Below are 18,755 nucleotides of genomic sequence, written 5' to 3' on the forward strand. Positions count from 1 at the left end.
TATGTTAGTGACCTCACTTGAATAAACATATTGGGACGGTGCCTGTTTGCCATGCAGTGCTTTTAAATTGAAAAAGGGAGGGTGGAGGGAGCGAGCAGAGGGAGCCAGCCACAGGATTCACAGTCCTCCACGATGTCCTAGTCCGCTGCCACTGACAGGTTTTTCCCTTGTCCACCCCAGACGCATCACCTTGGAGCACAGAGGGTCATGAATATTCAACAAAGTGTCCACTGTTTATTGCTATGCAGCAAAGATCAATGTGTGCCCTCTGCATGTGAACACACTCTAATCTCTTTGCTACTGTACCCGCCGGTGCACCGGACAGTAAAGGCTGGAGCGCAGGGCCACCGTGAGTGTTGCATCTGGACGCTTCGCTCCAATAAAGTCGAGCATAGAGGCCTTCGGAGTGAAGTTAAGGGAGCACAGAGGCGTCTCAGAGAGGGGATTTCGTCTCTGGCTCTCCTCTTGCACTCTCGGCTTGGCTCTGCCCCTCCGCATCCTGCCCCGTGAACGCGATGCCTGTGTTTAAATGCTCACCATGAATAAGCGGAAAATTAAACATTTGGACAGCTCCGGAGTGAAACAACTCCCTCCTCTGCAGCATGCCAAATAAATATTGAGTTTATGAGTTTGTACTCATTCTCTAATTGGCAGCAGACTTTGACTGTGACACTGTCGAGCAAATAATTTAATTCCGATTTGGTGTCTCTCCAATCGCTTACTTTCATCTGTGCAAAAATAATAGAGCATAATAGGCCCTATATATTGTTTAGCCGCTGTAATTACTGGAAAGTATCATGTGCAGTAATGAGTGATTAAAAGTCGATGCTTTACCGTCTCCCTAACTTGGGAATGCGCGGCCGTGGCAGCAGATGCACATTGTTTTCTGAGCCGTTGAACATGGGTGAGGCGGCATTGTGTTTAATCAGCTAATGCTGCACCGGACTTATCCTAATGAAGTCATGCTAACGGTCGTATTGAGTCCCGAACAGCTGAACTCAGCCACTTACCGGATCCAAAGGGAGAGGGCTTATAATAAAATTGTTTTATTGGGAATGCTCAAGCTAGCACATCAAGCGCCGCGAGAGGAAGGAGAAGTTGGGTGGGCCGGGTGCTGCGGGGATGGGGGGTAGTGGAGGGAATCGGACAGCCAGAACTTGTTTGTGTTTTCAGCGTGTGTGTGTGTGTGTGTGCGCGTACATTTATTGTGGTTTTAAAATGTAAAACTTGCCGATAAATCACGTTTCGGCCCGGTTTAGATTGAAGGCGAAGGCTTGCAGCAGGCTCGCGCTGGAGTGTGTGAATGAGAGATGGACTCGGTGTGGGTGGACTCCACGTGTGTGTGTGTGTGAGTGTGTGTGTGAATGTGTGCGTCCCTGCTACTGTGCTTATTTGCTTGTGTACACATGCATATACGTGGGAGAGGGAGGCGGACCAGTGGGCGCGCGGCGCACCAAATGATTCAGCACTTCATGGACAAGATTCATGTTTTATGAGTATAGGCACCCATAAATTACATGGCCCGGCTTTTTCTGCTGCTGCAGCACGGCGCAGCTCTCTCTCTCTCTCTCACTCTTCACTTCAACCCCCCCCTTTCACATTTTCTACCTTCGCTTTTGACAACTAAATGTCATCAACGCTTTTTCTTTTTGTCAATATATTTTAAAGAGGCCTTACACACTTGTGTAAATTCACCCTCAGCAGAAAGCGCCTCAGGACGTCTACAGATCAGCCTACTTGTGCGGGCATGAAGTACACCGTGGCGGGCGTTGACGTGCAAACTTGACTCAGTGTGTTTACCTGTGCACCGTGTGTAGGCTTGTGACAAGCCACTGAACTTGCCGGAGTGCACTTCGGGGAGCTTCTTGTGTGTTACTTAGCAACGGTGTGATTGCACAGCAGACTCTGTTTTAGTTTTCTCCAGCAGCACCATCTTTCCCCGCGTCCCTCGGCAAACGTATCTCCGAGCGTGTGTGTGTGCAAACAAGAGACAAGGTGGCAGGACTCACTCCTCTGTGCGGGTGATTCAACAGATGTGTTCGGGGGAAACGGATGCTTGCTTCACTCGGGAGAAAAGGTTCGCCTGGAGTTCTTGCCCCGGTCTGACACGCTGTTGACCCGTCAGGACAAACCACTCCTTTCATTGCAGGCATTCTTGATTTTTAAAAAGCAAAAACACAAGAGGCAACAGTTTGTGCACATGCTAAAAGTAGCAACACGTTTTCTGTTAGCCAGCAGAAATGCAAGACCAGTCCATAAAACAGATGAGTTAAACCAATCTAATTTGAGCTTGTCGAAGGGAAATGAGCGCATTTCCCTGAGCAGAAATTGACCAGGTGTCGGGGGGGGGGGCTGATGGAGAGGGCAGTGCGGTGTGTGTGTGCGTGTGCTAATGCGCCTGCATATGTGTGTTGGGTCCTTTCGTGTGAGCAGACATCCGTGTGCGTCTGTTCTTCACAAGCATCTTACTTATCCCAGGAGCTCCCCTTTATTTCAGAGTGTTGCTATTTTTAGAGCCGTGTCGAAAGGTCAGCTCCTCTATCGGCTGGAAAAACACTGAAGCGAGGTTTTAACAGAAAACATGCATCCCCTGGGAAATAGGCGCCGCCTTGCCAGAGTCACCTGCTGCTGACTATACATCAACCTAAATGACTCATTGCTGTGATGACATTGTGTGATGTTGTTCTGACACATGGTTTATGCAGCAGGTTGCCTTATATACATAATGATTTGATACAGAACAGCGCTTTAACCTTGACAGAATCACACTGATCAAATTTAATTTTCTGCCGTCATCATTATGCCTCACAACGCTATATTACATAGAGACATACACCGATCAGCCATAACATTAAAACCACCGACAGGTGACGTGAATAACTTTGACCATCTTGTGACAATACAATGTTCTGCTGGGCAACGTTTAGACCTGGCATTCATTCATGTGGATGTTACTTAGACATGTAGCACCCACCTAGACCAGACCAGGCGCCCTCACCCCATAGCCATGACACTCCTTGATGGCAGCAGCCATCCCCAGCAGGATGCAGCCTGACACAGACACACACACAAAAAAATTTAGGTTTAGAAACAACTCAAAAAAACATGAAAAACAGCACAAGGTGTTGACCTGGCCTCCAAATTCACTAGATCCCAAACTGATCAAGTATCTGTGGGATGATCCACAGAGGACCCTCCCCTCAACCCGTAGGACCCACCACAGGACACCCTAAGAAGACCCTTGTCCATTCTCTGGCACAAGGGAGACCTACACAATATTAGGAAGGTGGTCATAACGTTATGCCTGATCGGTGTATATACTCCTGAATGTGATGAATGTGTATGAATGTCAACAAAAGGTTTACTGTGCCCCCAAAGACCCATTTTTCTTCCTTTGAATCTGCCTGTCTTGTATTATGGGGAATAAAAAAAGAAGATATATTTAGATGATCTTTATAGAAAACGGATTTTTGAACTGATAAATAAAAGAAAACACATTTTAACTGTCAAATAGTCATCACTTGTAGCGGGATATAAAAGGTTAAAGTGGAAGTCTCAAGCACCCCTTGTCAGATTTGCAGACACCTGTAGCGTATATGCTTTAATACTACACATAGTGGAATACTGGGGGCAGGAAAACAAACTGTTTAATAAACAAGTCAGGTAATGAAGGGATTTTTTTGCCATCATACAGAATGAGAAGTACAGCGAAAGGAGTCGGTTATCTTGCTGAGTTGTCCGTCAAGTGCAGCTCTTCATCTAACAGCTCACTGTGGCTACTCCTTCTTTTCTCTATCACTCTGCAAGAAAAAAAAAAAATCACAACAAAGTTCATTGTCTTGTTACGTAGATACATTTCTGATGGACCATATGTGCAAAGCTTACTGTCACAGCTTCCTGCATTCTGCGCTCATAGCCATATATGCAGCCTTTTTTTCCCCCCCATGAATGTTGCCACAGATGCCCATAGACAAATATTGCATTAATTCAGATAATGAATGGAGGATAAATGAATGTTGGCTCATCTGGTCACAGGCAATGACTTAAAAGACATTTTTATTCATGAAAGTTGTTGATTCTTCTATGTTCCATCCACTGATATTCTATCAGAATATAACTGGGGTTCTCACTTGTTGCATTATTGTAGAAATTTCAACAGAGACTTTGTGTTTTTGCACCAAAAGTAAAGCTAGCAATACCACAATACTTCTTGTGGTATTGGATTAATGATGCATTTACTTGTAAGCAGTCACTGACACAATACAGCAGCTTACTCAGCAGCTTCCCCCTCCCCAATGCTGCAGGATGAATCTGAGGCCGGTTTCCTCAAAAAGAAGTAAACTACTCTCGAGCGTGCATTGCTGCGTGATGACGTCTGATGCTCGCTGAGGTCAGAGGTGTGTCAGTCTGCAGCGAACATGATCATCTGCTGCTGCTGCTCATCGTCTTCTGCCAAAACCTTAAACGTCCCGAGGCCCGGGATAGAAACGCGTCCCTCCTCTTCGTCCTCGTCCTCCTCCACCTCCTCCGTAAGTAGGCGTGAAGGAGGAGGTGAGCGAGCTTCAGCGGCACGGTGAAGGCCAACGTTAACGTCCACATAGCAGCTTTTGTCTTGCTAAATTATCAAGTCCCATCTCTGTTTTAACATGTAAATAAAATTTGCATTAACTTTTTACAAATTGCAATATTGCAAATAAAAAAATACATATATAGCGCTTCTCCATTTGTGGCCTATAGTCATTAAAGCCTGGGTTCTGGCATCTCACTTACACACCAGCTAATTATAGTCCACTGTAATTACAAATGTGTCATTTCTCATTAGGCCCCAACAGCAGACATGCAAATGAAACACTCTGTGTTTGAGAGGGCTGTTTTATCTTTTCCTCCACTCTTTTATATCACTCAGTTTGACACGGAGTGGGAAATAAAAAATAAAAAACAGCTTAAAGGTAATCATGCCTACGTTCGTTTTAATAAAGCCCACATCTCTGTCATTATTATTTCATTATCTCGATTTGCATATATGTTAATTGGACCCTTTGGGCATGTGTAGGGTTTGATTTTATTATTCTGTCTATTGTCCTCAGTCTATATGGTCTCCTGCAACGCTCGCTTTGTTTTGTTTTTTTTAGTTCTACCTAATTTGTTACATCTAAATCATTATGAAGGAATGACCTGCATTCATGTTTATTCTTTTCTCTGCCATTAATAATCGCCGATCTGTTTTGACACAGCGTAGTTAGATAGGAAGTGATTGATCGGTGAAGGCTAATGTCTATTTCTGCATTAAATGAGGAGCACATAAACACAACGCCAGCAGTGGTCATCTCCTGTTCACACCAGTTACCGTGTGTGTGTGTGTGTGTGTGTGTGTAGTGTGAACCTACAGCACTGCACCACTGACTGCTATCGGAAAGTGTGTGTCCTAAGGCTCTGATCTATATATCACTGAGACCTCTGTGCCTCCATTGCATAACTTGCAGAAACAAAAACAAAAGCCCTCTTTAGTTTTTCTTCTATTTTTGGTCCCTTTTCTGCCCCCACTCACCTCCTGCCTTTCACTTCCGTGCTCTCGTACACACGTGCAAATTTATGTGCGTTATGAATGCATATGCATGTAGCAAGTACCAGCTGGCAGCAGTGGATCAATGAGTGCTTCACAGGACCCAGAAACCCACAATCAGATTATGGCTTATCACTGCTGACTCTAATATTAGTTCGCAGCACAACATCACTTCCTCTAGTTGACTCCACTCTAATTTCACAGCGGTTCTCGTCGCGATGTCAGGTGCTTTATGGGCATTGATTGACCAAAATTTGAATTTGAGTAAATGATCCGACACATGGGGCCAAGCATGAGCATTTATGAAGTAGCCAGTTTTGGCCACTTGAGGGCATCTTGGTCGTCTTAAAGAAAATAGTGTCTTTTTCTTTTTCTTTTTGTAAACAGCTTCAGTTTCGGCTCAGTCCAACGCCGTGACAGAGGATTGTCCAAATGCAGTGCGGCATTTAAAATTTAAATATGCTGGTGGCATTCAGGAGAACGGCACTGACTCGACGGGGTGTTTCTGTGTTTCCTGGAAGCCCGGGCCTTAAAGGATTCAAGGAATCTTTTCACACTAAGTGATGCTGCATTTGAAATTAAACTTGGGTTTGAGTTCCTCCTTTTTATTGAGGACTTTTTGTGCATGTTTGTGGGTAGAAGCCATAGCTTGAACCCAACTAAGATTTTGGAACCATTTATTTAAAGAAAACACTTTTAGATAAGAGCTTCTTATTCTTTGTGCACAGCATTTTGTCTTCCTTGATCAACACTGTAGTCCTGCAGCAGTGCCCAACTGAGCTCTGCACTGCCCTCTAGTGGCCAAACGGTGGTAAAGCAGATTAAAGTAAAGCAGTAAAAATCAAGATCTGCTCCTGCATTTACAGCATCATGTTAAAAATCATGCAGTAAAATGTATTTACGAGCCTGTGGCAGATCACTAAACCACATGATAAATGAACTGGGTAACTGTAAACCTAATCCCCCTTCTTATCTTTGTCGGTTTGAAGGGACCTGATGTAAGCATTCGTCTTTCTTCTCGATCAAACTATACAGCAAATATTTTTTAAGTTAATAATCGAGCCCACTGGTAAGAGCAACATGATAATTCATACTCTAAGCTGCTATTTCCTTTTAGAGTTGATGCACAAAGTGTATCATGATGCCACACAAATTCCTGTGAGGTTATAGGTCAGGGTGTCACGTGCAAATTTGCTGATGCATGAACTGAAAATTACACATTTTACTCTTTTTGTCTGCAAGTCAACGGGTTCTTATGGTTTTTTAAAATACAAGTCATCGATCCGCAGTTTTATACACTTTGTCTTATCATTAGAACCGTAACCAACCGTCAGGTAGTTTTCCACTCGCCTCCCGGATTCATTCTGCTGCGTGGAGAACTTCACACGGCCAAACTTGTAAGAAAAAAAACTACTTCTACTTCAGTAAGGAACGCAAGGAGTCGTGCAACAGATGGCGCGGCTCACACAGAGCTGTGATCTCAACATCACTGAGTCAGTCTGGGATGGCACGAAGAGATAAGAGACACACTTACTAAACCTAGTCCACAATATTCTTAATACACTTACTTCCTGGTTGCTGTGCTCTTTTATATCTTTTATACTGTTAATACTTCCTGATTTTGATTCTACAGCACAAAAGTTATCTTACGTAAGTGTGGTAAGTTCTTCAAGATACTCAACATGGATTTTATTCAGGACTTTGGCCACATACTTCACTTTAATTGTCTAAATTTGAGTTTTTCTACATCATAACAGCTCTATTAGTTGTGACTACAGTAGCATCAGCTGTCTTGTTTTATTATGTTTTATTATTGGGGGGGACATTGTCCATCTATCCAGGATTACAGGGCCAAGAGGACATGCTGCCAGGCTGCAACACGGGGACTTAAAAACCTCACCGTGTGTCATTTTGATGAAGTTAAACCTACTCTCGTGTGCCATTTTTTCATTTTTCAAGCCGCCGCGGCACACCTCTCCGATAAGAGTCGCCTCATCTCGGCATAGGTGCCGTCTTTGATGAATTCAAAGCTGTGGCAGCGTTTGATCTGCGACGGCGGTAATGGGCGCCTGAGCGGCGGCGTAACGTCTGCTGGTTAATAACCGCTGTCGCACGAGAGCATTAACCCCGTCACTTCAGACTAATCACTGCACTCCTCGTCACTTCCATTAGCTCCGTGTCAAACTCTCGTGGCCCGGATCTTCTCTAGTGGCACTGTATCATCTGTTTTTTTTTTCTTTCTTACTTTATTCTAAGGTCACAGCAGCCAAAGTGCAGCCCTGACTAATGACAACTAGCCCTATCATTTTGGTCATTACAGACATCATTAGTCTTTCATTGTCTCCTGGGGAAAACTTTATTGGTGTTCTCAATCAGGAGTGACTGAAGTCCCATTCAGATTCTATCTCATTGGAGGTCTATGGAGCATATCATACGAGCATACCTTAATAGACCGCTGGGAGGGAAACATTAAAACAAGAACAAGAATACTCTATGAACACATCTATCAGACAGTATATTTCACAGTGGTGTAAGTTTAACGATCATGATTGTGTCATTAACAAGAGGAAAAGGTCATAAATTAAGTTTTATTCACATACAACAATTTTTTTTGCATTTTTGCAGTGGAGTGGTTCATAAACGTGAAACTGCAACACGCTGAGTTTGATAATTCCCTTTCTTTCATTTCAAAGATCTGCACCAGTGATGCGCACAACTATTTACTAGTTGCATTTAAATGCACGTTGCCTCATTCAGTTTGCTTTCACGTTCGCGTGCCAGCGAGAAACAGGCACAAGAATCATGCGTACGCCCATCCACGCAGACTCTGCAGGCCGACTGTTCTTCGGTGCACCACTTAGACTAATTGATGCTCTTATTTCTGCATGGCAACGCAACACAACCTTAAGCACTGACAGCACCTCTAAAGCTCAGTAATTATTATGGTATGTCTAATTGGTTTAACCCATATAAAGACAAAAGCGTGAAAGCAACAATTTGTCACTGCACTGGGGTTGTTTGTTTGTCCCAGACAATTTCTGGCTGGAAACTAGTTGCTGGACAACAAGCAGAAAGTCCAGGCAAGACAAATGATAGTCAAGTATTTATTTTACATGCATAATAAATCTTTAGACGCTCATCAAGTAAGTGAACTGGAGTATACTGGAGTTTGTGGGTATAAGTTAAATTCTGCAAAATAGGGGTAAAGAAAACTACACACTATGTGTACTTTTGAACGCAAGATTACATTTCCTGCACTTTTACTGTCATTTTTAGGCCTGCTTTTACTTTCATACACGCGATGCAGGCATATTCTTCAAAGAAGACCCACTCTGTGTTTGTGTAGTGTGTGTGTGTGTGTAGTAATTTGACAGTAGTGTCTAAGAGCTGTCAGAAGCAGTAATGCTTTCGAAGGTAGCCTCCTTACAACAGCATTCCCTTCAGGCCTCATCTGCAGCTTGACAGGAAGCCAGTTTAAGAAAAAAAAGAAAAGAAAATGACCACGCCTGAAGGTCAGTGGCTCAGTTAAGGTCCTTTAAAGAGAGAAGAAACGCTGAAGAAAAAAAAAAAAAGAATAATAATCTTGTCATCCTTTCTCTGTGCGTGCCCGGCGGCGTGTTTGCATCTTGTGCAGGCGCAACAAAACCGATACCCTTTTGCGTCCACGGCAGCAACTGCCGACCTGATTGCCTCCGTATCTCATCTCTGCATTCGCAAACGGAGCTCGACCTGACCTGACGCCGCCCTCATTACCATTTTATGAAGCCTCGCGCCGCTGAAATACACCCGGGCCGTTCACCTGCATTGGAAAATTATTCATATTAATCTGCACACCTAGGCGTTTGCTTACCTACACGCTGAGGCAAACTATCAAGCATACACACACACACACACGCGCGCTCATTGTCAGCCTTCAGCTCCGGGAGCAGACCTCGCCAGAGGGGGCTCGGGCTAATTGATATTCTCCCACACTGCCCAGGGCTTCTCCAAGGAACCTCACTCTGCAGTGCTGCTGACAAGGCACATTCCATCACTGCTGCAGACTTAAAATAGGATCAAAGAATGGAGCAGTGTGTGTGTGTGTGTGTGTGTGACTTAGAAAGCAGGAGACAGACAGGATGTGTGCGACCACTAGGTTTACTCCCCAGTGGGTTGTGACAGTGTTTCGCCTCTTTTGATCCCTTGCTTTAAATTGTCTCTCTCTTTATATCTTTATATTTGTCTCCTCGCTCACATTAGAGTCCTTAAGTACCCTCGTTAACGTCATCCCGAATTATGCACCACATAAATGTTTTTTTTTTTGTTTTTTTGCTTTTAATTTGGGCTATTATTTAGTAATCATTGCCAGCAACGAGGCCACGGGGGTTTGTTTAATCACTGCCACTCATGCCCAATTGTTTCCCCCTCCGCTTGCTGTAATCAGGTTTTCTTTAAATGTGCAAAAGTGCACGGTGGCAAACCCCCTTCAGCCACATACATCTGTTTTCTGCAGAGCGACCTTTCATTCCAGACATGCAGCCGTCAAGACCTGACATCCCTCCAAGCCGCATCGTTGCGATTCAATCAGAATTTAATTATAATGGACCCCCAACTTCACATGAAGGCCAATAATGCCTCCCCCACAAGCCCATCCTCCAGCTTCCTCTCTCCTTTTTATTATCGTAGCTTTTGAGCTTTACGTTGTGTTTAGTTCAACAAGAAATCGCGCAATGTTGCTGTCGGTAAGTGGAGCTAACAGTTTGAAGCCACCGCGTTTCATTAATGTCTCTGTCGGAGGGCTCCACACCTCAGGCCCGCTTGCTCCCCGAGGGAAGGGCACCACTCCATCACGCTCACAGCAGACAGACATATTGTAAAGTGGCCATACATATTCCACGGTGGCATATTTAGTATACCTTGCAGCGATTATGCGATGTAAATTCAAATTATTTTGTGACACTCCGCATGAGATGATGAAGTATCTATTTAAAGGTCCGTGGGCATGCGGAGACTTAATGTGCAAGCTGCTCCGCTCTTTGGAACGAAATCCCTTTAAGGTCGCACCTTTTTAAATATTCATCCGCGGCGGAGCATTGGTGAACTCGGCGGCAATGAAGCATCACTTCAGAGCTTTCTCGATTGTTCAAATCCAGAAAGATTGCTCATTCATTCATTTGTTCATTCATTCATTCGTCAGCGTGTTATCAGGCGGCTGCAGGAGAGAGCCAGAGGAGAAAGTCACAAATGAGCGGCATTTATCATGAGAAAAGTCTCCCATCCTGGATTTAAATGCTTCTGCAAAGTACAGAAATAATATTCTTGGACATTTGCCTCATTTGGCAATCATATATTTTGTGGTGTGTGCATTTTATGACATGATTATCACCTTTTTTTTTTGTTTGATCAGATTTATCAAGGAAATACTTACATTTTTTATGACAAAAGTAGTTTTCTAGTCGGGGGGTTCCAAGATAAGTTTAAAGGGATAGTTTGGTTTCTTTTAAATGGTGCTGTATGAGCTTAGTCAGGGTGTTACCTGACTAACCCATAAACCCTCAAACATTAAGTTAAGGCTGTTACATGCTCCGCAGCAAGCAAGAAATTTGTTCTTGCACCTTGGGCTGCGAGAACAAAATTATGTAATTTTGTTCTCGCAGCTTGCTCTTGACACATCACTTTTTTCTTGTGGGGTGTCCAGCAACTATTCTGTAAGTTAGAGGCGGTTTTGACTTCTGGGTCAATTCAGTGATGTAGCTACGGCGACAGTGCAGACCCTAACACCGTAGCTGGACGTGCACCTCCCCAGAAATGTAACTATGCAACGCAGACCACAAGAGCTGTGATTGGTCCACTTGGTAGTAGCGTGTTTCTGCTTTAGTATTTCCGGCTGCTTCTCCATCCCCGCAATTTTCGAATTGATTGCTTTGGATCAATAAAGATGGAACACATCGAGGAAAGGTTAACTGAGGAGGTTCGGAGATACAAAAATTTGTATGACTCTTATGTATGTCTTAAGTTTCAGTTGCCATTGCTGAAAGTGAAGCAGGAAGTAGAAACAGAAATCAACCCGACTGGCAAAAAAGACACAGCGTAGACTAGTGTTTGGGTGGCGTTGTTACAGAGTGAGCCAGACTGACGAACGTACAAGTATAATTGGCTCGCACCAGCGTAGGCTACGTGCATATGAGCAAATTAACCTTTACTGATAATACTAGAGAGATGGTCACCTTGCCCTGCGATAGACTGGAGACCTGTCCAGGGTGTACCCCGCCTCTCACCCGATGACAGCTGGGATAGGCTCCAGCCCCCCTGCGACCCTTCACAGGACAAGCGGTTACAGAAGGTGAATGAATGAATGAATGAATGAAGATGATCATGCATTTGACCTCATAACTTAAAAACTAAATGAAAGGCCTCTCGTTCGGACCTGAATCCAGCCCAAAGTGATGTTTCTTGTTTGGTATCTACTAGGTTAATGCTTTTATACCTCCGTTGCCTCTAATAATATTCTAATAATTAGAATATAATCACTGCTTTACCTTTCTCTCAGAAAACATTTACCCACAGGGAAACTGAACTGGTTGTGTTGCTTTGTTCGAAGCCGCCAGACTCCATTGATGAAAACAGTCATTTGACCTCGCAGAGAATAGAAGTTGCTAGGATGCCAACTAGTCACACTATGACTCAACACATATTTTTGCCCATGGAGTCTGGTGGATTGGAACGGGCTCAATCCCCCGTCAGAAGAGATGGTTTCAGGGTGAAGGTAAAGTCGTGAAATTCTTCTAAAAAGAGCGTACAACGGTCCATTACCTGCCTTTTTGTGCCGGTCCTTTGTCCTGCTTCTTGAAGCTGGGAGCATGCCGGCCACGATCTATTGTAGGGGATACACACACAGGTGATACATCTCTTTATTGCAGGGGTGTCAAACATGCAGCCCGGGGGCCAAAACCGGCCTACCTGAGGGTCCAGTCTGGCCCGTGGGATGAGTTTGCAAAGTGCGAAATCTACATACTTCTACCCTTACATGAACTTCATAGCAATAATCAGCAAAGATCACAATCAAGGGGCCACAGATAAGACACTTGTAAGAAGAAGTTTTATCTCCCTCTATGTGTTTATAACACATTTCTGACAGCATGTGCTCTATCAATAAATATACTGTTTCCATATTTTCCAAATACAAAACTACTTCTGATATTGATGATCCTCAGATAATGACCCTCTGTATTTTCTGGCCTTCTCATCTCCAGGGCCAGGCTGTGAACTCTTAATTCATGAGCACTTAACACAAGCTCTCTATTCATCCCGCTTTTACGAGCTCTTGATGTGTGCTCGTCTGTCTCGGTCCGTCCGTTTAGCTTGCACTATTAGACTCATCAGAACAAATGAGACACGTACGCGAGCACTGTAGGATGCTCCGAGTCCATAAGCGAGGTTCTCCGAGCTTTTTTATTGCCTCAGTAGATGGACTCGTGATGTTCAATGATTAAACAGCCGAAGCGACGGGGAGCGAGCGAGGGGCGAGGGTAGAGAAGAAAATGACATGGCTAAATCCTGGCTAAGCGAAATCATTACTCATTTCAAATTAAATTAGCTCCCTCTCTTTGATAATGCAATGTAATTTGATTCCAGCGAGTTAAGCTTCTTTAATTTCGCCGTGCCTGAGAAGTGCTGATCCTGTTTTCCCCTATCAGGATGGGTGATAAAAGAACACAGGCCCGGAGCAAAGTAATAGCAATAATCAAATGGGTTGTTTACCCCAGATTTGCTGGGTGACATTTGCTTTGCCTCGGCGGCGGGACATCTAACTAAGATAATTTAATTTCCTCTGAGGAGATTGGATTTAAATGTTCTGACCTGACGGGACTGTGGCTTTTCTGAATACCGGTGCATTCGGGTGGCTATGTTTTCCACAGAGGTCAGTCGTGCACGGTGTAGTTCTGGCTGATGTGTGTACCGAGAAACAAGAAACTGCCTTCCTCTCATTTCCTCTGCGTCCTCTTAGCAACTGGCTAATTTCTTGCAAATTCCATCCTAAGGCAACATTTAGTCCTAATGCATTTGCGCCTAGCCTCCGACGAAGTGTCCAAACGCGTTAATCTAACCGGCTTTCTCCTAACTCAAAGAACAAATGAAGTGTTTAAGGCGATCGTGAACAAATTAAAGTGAACAGCTCGGGGGAAGGCTGTCAGTGCACCGTAACCCTGTTAGATCCTGGAAGAGGGGCAGTATAAATGGGGCAATAGGAGTCACAGGGAAAGTTCTTGGCTTAGAGGGCTTTGGAATGGGACTGCCATGGACTCTCATACATTCACATACAGGAGGAAAAAAAATGTAGGTATGTGCGCCCGTTGTTTTGCTTCATGATACTGAACGGGGTGATTTTTGATTGAACACACTGTGCTGGGCTGAGGGTGATAGGGGTGCATTCATCCTGCAGTGCATCCTGTGGGAAGGCTTTTGCATGTGTGTCTGCGCTGTGAGAAGAAAACTGATCATGCTGGGTGGCTTTAAAAAAAAAAATGAAAGGCCTCTCATTTGGAGGCATATTTGCTGCTATCAGATCTGAAGAATCTGTGTATGCCTCTGTTGCAATGAAAGAATATGAGATAAGGAGATGTATGCCAAACAGATTCAGTGTCTAACACATGGTTTCACAACTTGTTATTCAGCAAACTATTCTGGATGCTGCTTTTAATGAATCTGCGGGATGATACTTCATAATTTTGCTGCTTTGTTTTCCACTGAGCTGCTGATACGGTACAAGCGTCCCCCAGAAAGACTGAGAGAAACCATTATCCGTGCACCCTTTCTGATTCAGAACCGTGACGGCGCCGCTCATGCATGTCGTTCTGGGACAATTGTTGAGCTGACAGTGTCGGCTGCTGGTTGAAGCGTTAACTGCATGCCTCCTATAGCACTGCTGAGCAGGAGGCAGCCTGTGCTGGAGTCGGTGGGGGTGGGGGTGAGGGGGTAAACTTTGCTGCGTGTATACCTCAGCTTAAAGGATGATCCCAAATAGTCTAAATAGAGATATCTATCTATAAGAAACGAAACATGCATGTCCTCAACCACATTCACTTTAAAGCTTTTGTAAATAACACCTCTCCCTGAAAACTCTTTATTCATTCATTTGCCAGTGCAATCCGTCTCATAAACGTACACGCTCCATATCAACAAGTGTGCGTGGCCGTGCGCAGGAGTGAACGCACACCAGAGGACGGCGATGCAACGCTCCAGTTCCCCCGTGAGCCCGAATGTTTAATTACAGCCACAAACAGCAGATGGCTCTCTTGAGTTTTAATTCCTGTGCCTGTGATTGAGACTCGGGTGAAATTCGTCCCCCCACCCCACAAAAAAAAAAAAAAAAAATATCAAGGCAATGATCACATATTCCCGGCTTTTATTGACAATTCGGCACCTAAGCCGAGGTCCAGGCGGTTCATTTGGTGGTGGTGGTGGTGGTGGGTGAGGTGGACCGTATTTCAGCTGCTCGCGGTTTAGCCTGAGACGTCCCACCGTCAAGCAGGGGGGGACGTTCAGGTAAAAGGTTTATGATGCTCGGCTGAAGAAGAAAACCTTTCTCTCCGTGATTGCGCGGTGCTGAAATCCGAGGCGCTGTCCGTGGTGCTGAAAGCGGAGCCTGAATCGCTCCCAGTTAAAACGATACGAATGTGCTTCTTTGCCGCACAGCATCTGGAACAAGTGACATTTTTTTTTTATGAGACGGTGCAAAAAAAAAAAAGTTGCAGCAATCCATTTATCTCTGGCTATAACAGAGAGGGGACAGCAGTTAAACAATGGCCACTGTGTCAGCTCATGTTTTAGCATTCCTGCGATTTCAGTTTTGGAGTAAATGCAGCCTCCTGCAAAGCCCCAACTTCAACATTTAACATCTCACAGTGCACAACGCCAGCATGCAGACCGGCTGCTCACTCTCCTTCAAGCGGGGGCTCGGTGGTCGAGAGGGAGGGCGTCGGGGGGGAGGGAGGGAGGGAGGGAGGGCACCCTCTTCACTTAGGCGTGTACTAACGAGTGCTTAGGACTTGTTGATGGGGAAGATTTGTTGATCTTGGACATACAGACTGAAACCAGAGACCACCGCTTCCCATTCGACCCTTTTTTTTTCTTTTCTTCTCTCTCTTCTTGGAGCACGGGGAAATAAATTGCGGTGTTTTGTCAGTGTCGCCGCTTCCCTTCCTTATTGCCATTACGCACCGATCGCCACACACGCATCTCCCTTCGCAGGAGGCTTCATGCACTCGGTGGAATTGTGTGCAGATCGCCGGGGGGGTTCAACTTTCTGTATTTGTATGCAGCTTGTCACACAATGCAGACGTCATCTCCACAGGACTCAGATCAGCTTTGGTTCTATATCTTTTTTTCTCTCTCTCCCTGGCTCCTATCGCGCCCAACCGCGTATTCTGTGATGTGGACTACAGGGAAGAATATATGTTTTGAGAGCATTATCCGATAGATCGACTGCTGCTGCTGCTGCTTGGAACGAGCCTCTAACTTCATTTTGATCAAATAACAACTACAGTTCCATTGCGTATTTCTTTTCACCTCCATACGTGTGGCTCCTGATCAGTCATCGCGGGGTCCCCGTCGTCGATTCTTGCAAACTTGGAGTTCGTCTCGCCCGGGCTCCTGCGCCTCCAGCCGGGGTTGAGGTCTTCGCTGGAGGCGCCTGTGTTTGTTTAATTGCTGGCGGCGCACATGCACAGGCGTCCCCACCACCGCAGCCCAAACAGCGACTTCTAATAGAGCAACCTCGTCTGGCAGAAGGAGGGGGGAAAACGGAGGGCGAAAAGGAGGAAAGAGTGGGTGAATTTGCAGGCGAGGACGCTGCAGCCGGACATTTAAGGAGGCGATGGTACAGGGAATTTCACAGACAAAGAGCAAACACATCAGTGTGCAGGTATGAACAATCCTCTGAATTGTCCGTCTGCGTGAGTTTGGCATAGCTCCTCGTCAAGACTATATGCTCACTGATGTATGGAATTACGCATGAACTGATCTCATTTCCCCACCATGTTCAAGAATTCTTCGCGTGATAATGAAAGCTGGGTTGATACCGCAGTTATAATGTAGTGTTTGGACAAAAGAGCAAGCCAGCCACTGAAAAAGAAAAAAAAACATTTATTTGACATTTGACACCGCGGAACGGACCCCTCAGCCGCCACCATGGGACTGTGACCCGGGCTGCGAGCTCCGAGAGGCGGCTGTTTGTGTAGTCTGTGCTCCGTGTGCAGACTGGACCTGAGCAGTTGTGACATTTTGAGCCATGGCTGCTGCTATCGCGAGTGGGCTGATCAGGCAGAAGAGGCAGGCACGGGAGCAGCATTTGGACCGACCCTCGACCAACCGGCGGAGGAAGAGCCCCAACAAGAACAAGGGGCTCTGCAATGGGAACCTGGTCGACATCTTCTCTAAAGTGCGCATCTTCGGCCTCAGGAAGCGGAGACTACGGAGACAAGGTCTGGGAACTTCAGTGTGCCAAATGCCTGCTTTGTCGGCATAAGAACGTTTTGCATTCGGTGTGAACATGTGCATACATCTAACCACCTTCTGATAGATTAATTAGGCTATAACCATCACGCATACGTTGAGGCATGTGCAGTGAAACCACGTGCAAATGATGTGAATTTATTACGCAGGTGCCACCTTTGTGCGTAAAAAGTTAAAAACGAGCCAAGGGAAGCGTTCTGTTTTTGTGTGTTGGTAGAAAATAACAAACCCGCCTCCGATTTATATGCAATGCCAGGCGGCTGACAGGCTCCTGACGAGTTTCAACAAATGCTTTCGACAGGTTTACCTGGCTGTCACCTCGGTGATTCAGAAAAGGGGGCCTGATCGTCAGGAAGTCCTCAGCGCATAAGCACATCACAAGAGCCGGCGATGAAAACTCATTTCTATGCGAGTGGAAAGGTCAAGGAGGTTACGCCTTTCAAACACAATCTTTTCCCGCATAATTCTTTGCGAGTTCCGGGGGCCAGTGGCCTCTTAATGCTCCCGCTGATACTCGCTCCAACTATTAATATGTCATGAACATTTCTGCGGTAATGTGGCAACCTGGGATGGTTAAAGAGCACTGCCAACAGTCAGACCACTGCTGGAATCAAAGCCAAAGCTGAGGGTGATTTTTCTTGCAAAATAAATAAATAAATAAATAAATAAGGAATTAGGATAATTAAGAGATAAATTATGACAATTATTTCCTCTTGTTAGAGAATGAAAGAAGGAAGGTGCATTTTTCTGTTCTTCTCTGAATCATCAGGTATCAGACCTGTTGCACCAGACATACTCTCTCACTTCAACTGATCAAACGCTCTTCGGAGTGTATAATTTTATTAAAAAGAACTCACATTAAACTGTGTTTCCTTTTCAAACACACACACACACACACACACACACACACACACACAGGAACAGTATTTAGTCTTTCATCTTGTCCACAAAGAGAGCCATTTTGATTCCTGAGTCTCTCTCATCCTGCCTTCTTTCACGTTGCAATTGAGCAACGCCACGAAATGTCTCCTTCACTAGCCCTCAGTGATTACATGGATTAAAAAATTGGCTTTGACAAAACAGGATGTATATAATAGGCTGTGGAGAACACATCTGGACACGGGTCAGGGTGCATCAGAATGGAAGGTTATAATCGGCTATCCTCCAGGCTGCTGTTTCTGCTTCTGCCCGCTGCGCTGTGTGAATGTGTTAGGATCTGTCTGTCTGTGTGTGTGTGTGTGTGTGTGTGTGTGCGCGGCTGTCCCAATATTTGTGTGTTTAATTGCCTGTCCTCCTCTGTCACCTCTAAATTGGCTTGTGGCATATCTATCTTTTCACTGGCAATAGTCGGTAGCGTTCAGAGGCCCCCGCAGACGATGTTGATGTGGACAGATGATGTTGTCGTTTGGTGGGGGAATTAATATCTAGCCACACCAAGAGAGAGAAAAAAAAAAACACACACAAGGCACTGTAAGCCTTTTTTTTCTTTTTTAAACCCCCTTAGTGTGGTGTGTATTTCAGTAACTATGTGTGGATGCAAAGTCAGCCTGCCCTGGCAACCCCTGGCAGTGACTTGACGACATCTCACCTGTTACAGCCATTTTCTAAAGCGAGTCTCGGACCAGTGATGATAATCCCCAAGAACTGTGCCAGCACAACTGTTGGTGAACTGTCAAAAAAAAAAAGCGGGATCCCGCTG

The 18,755-nt window shown here is 45.1% G+C and overlaps 1 protein-coding gene across 2 annotated transcripts in view; it reads left to right on the forward strand.

The window, feature by feature from the left end:
* Nucleotides 1-18,755, forward strand: part of fgf14 (fibroblast growth factor 14) — a 99,739-nt gene that overhangs the window by 48,396 nt on the left and 32,588 nt on the right. The window contains exon 1 of one of the 2 annotated variants that reach the window (XM_084545106.1): nt 16,743-17,025. The exons of the other annotated variant lie outside the window; for it this stretch is intronic. Coding sequence (XP_084401232.1) covers nt 16,833-17,025 — 193 coding nt within the window. The 5' untranslated portion in view covers nt 16,743-16,832. Of the gene's footprint in view, nt 1-16,742; nt 17,026-18,755 lie in introns of those variants that run through there. 2 annotated transcript variants of the gene reach the window in all.

The sequence above is a fragment of the Chelon labrosus genome (genome assembly GCF_963514085.1).
Source record: "Chelon labrosus genome assembly, chromosome: 5".
Taxonomy (NCBI): Eukaryota; Metazoa; Chordata; class Actinopteri; order Mugiliformes; family Mugilidae; genus Chelon; species Chelon labrosus.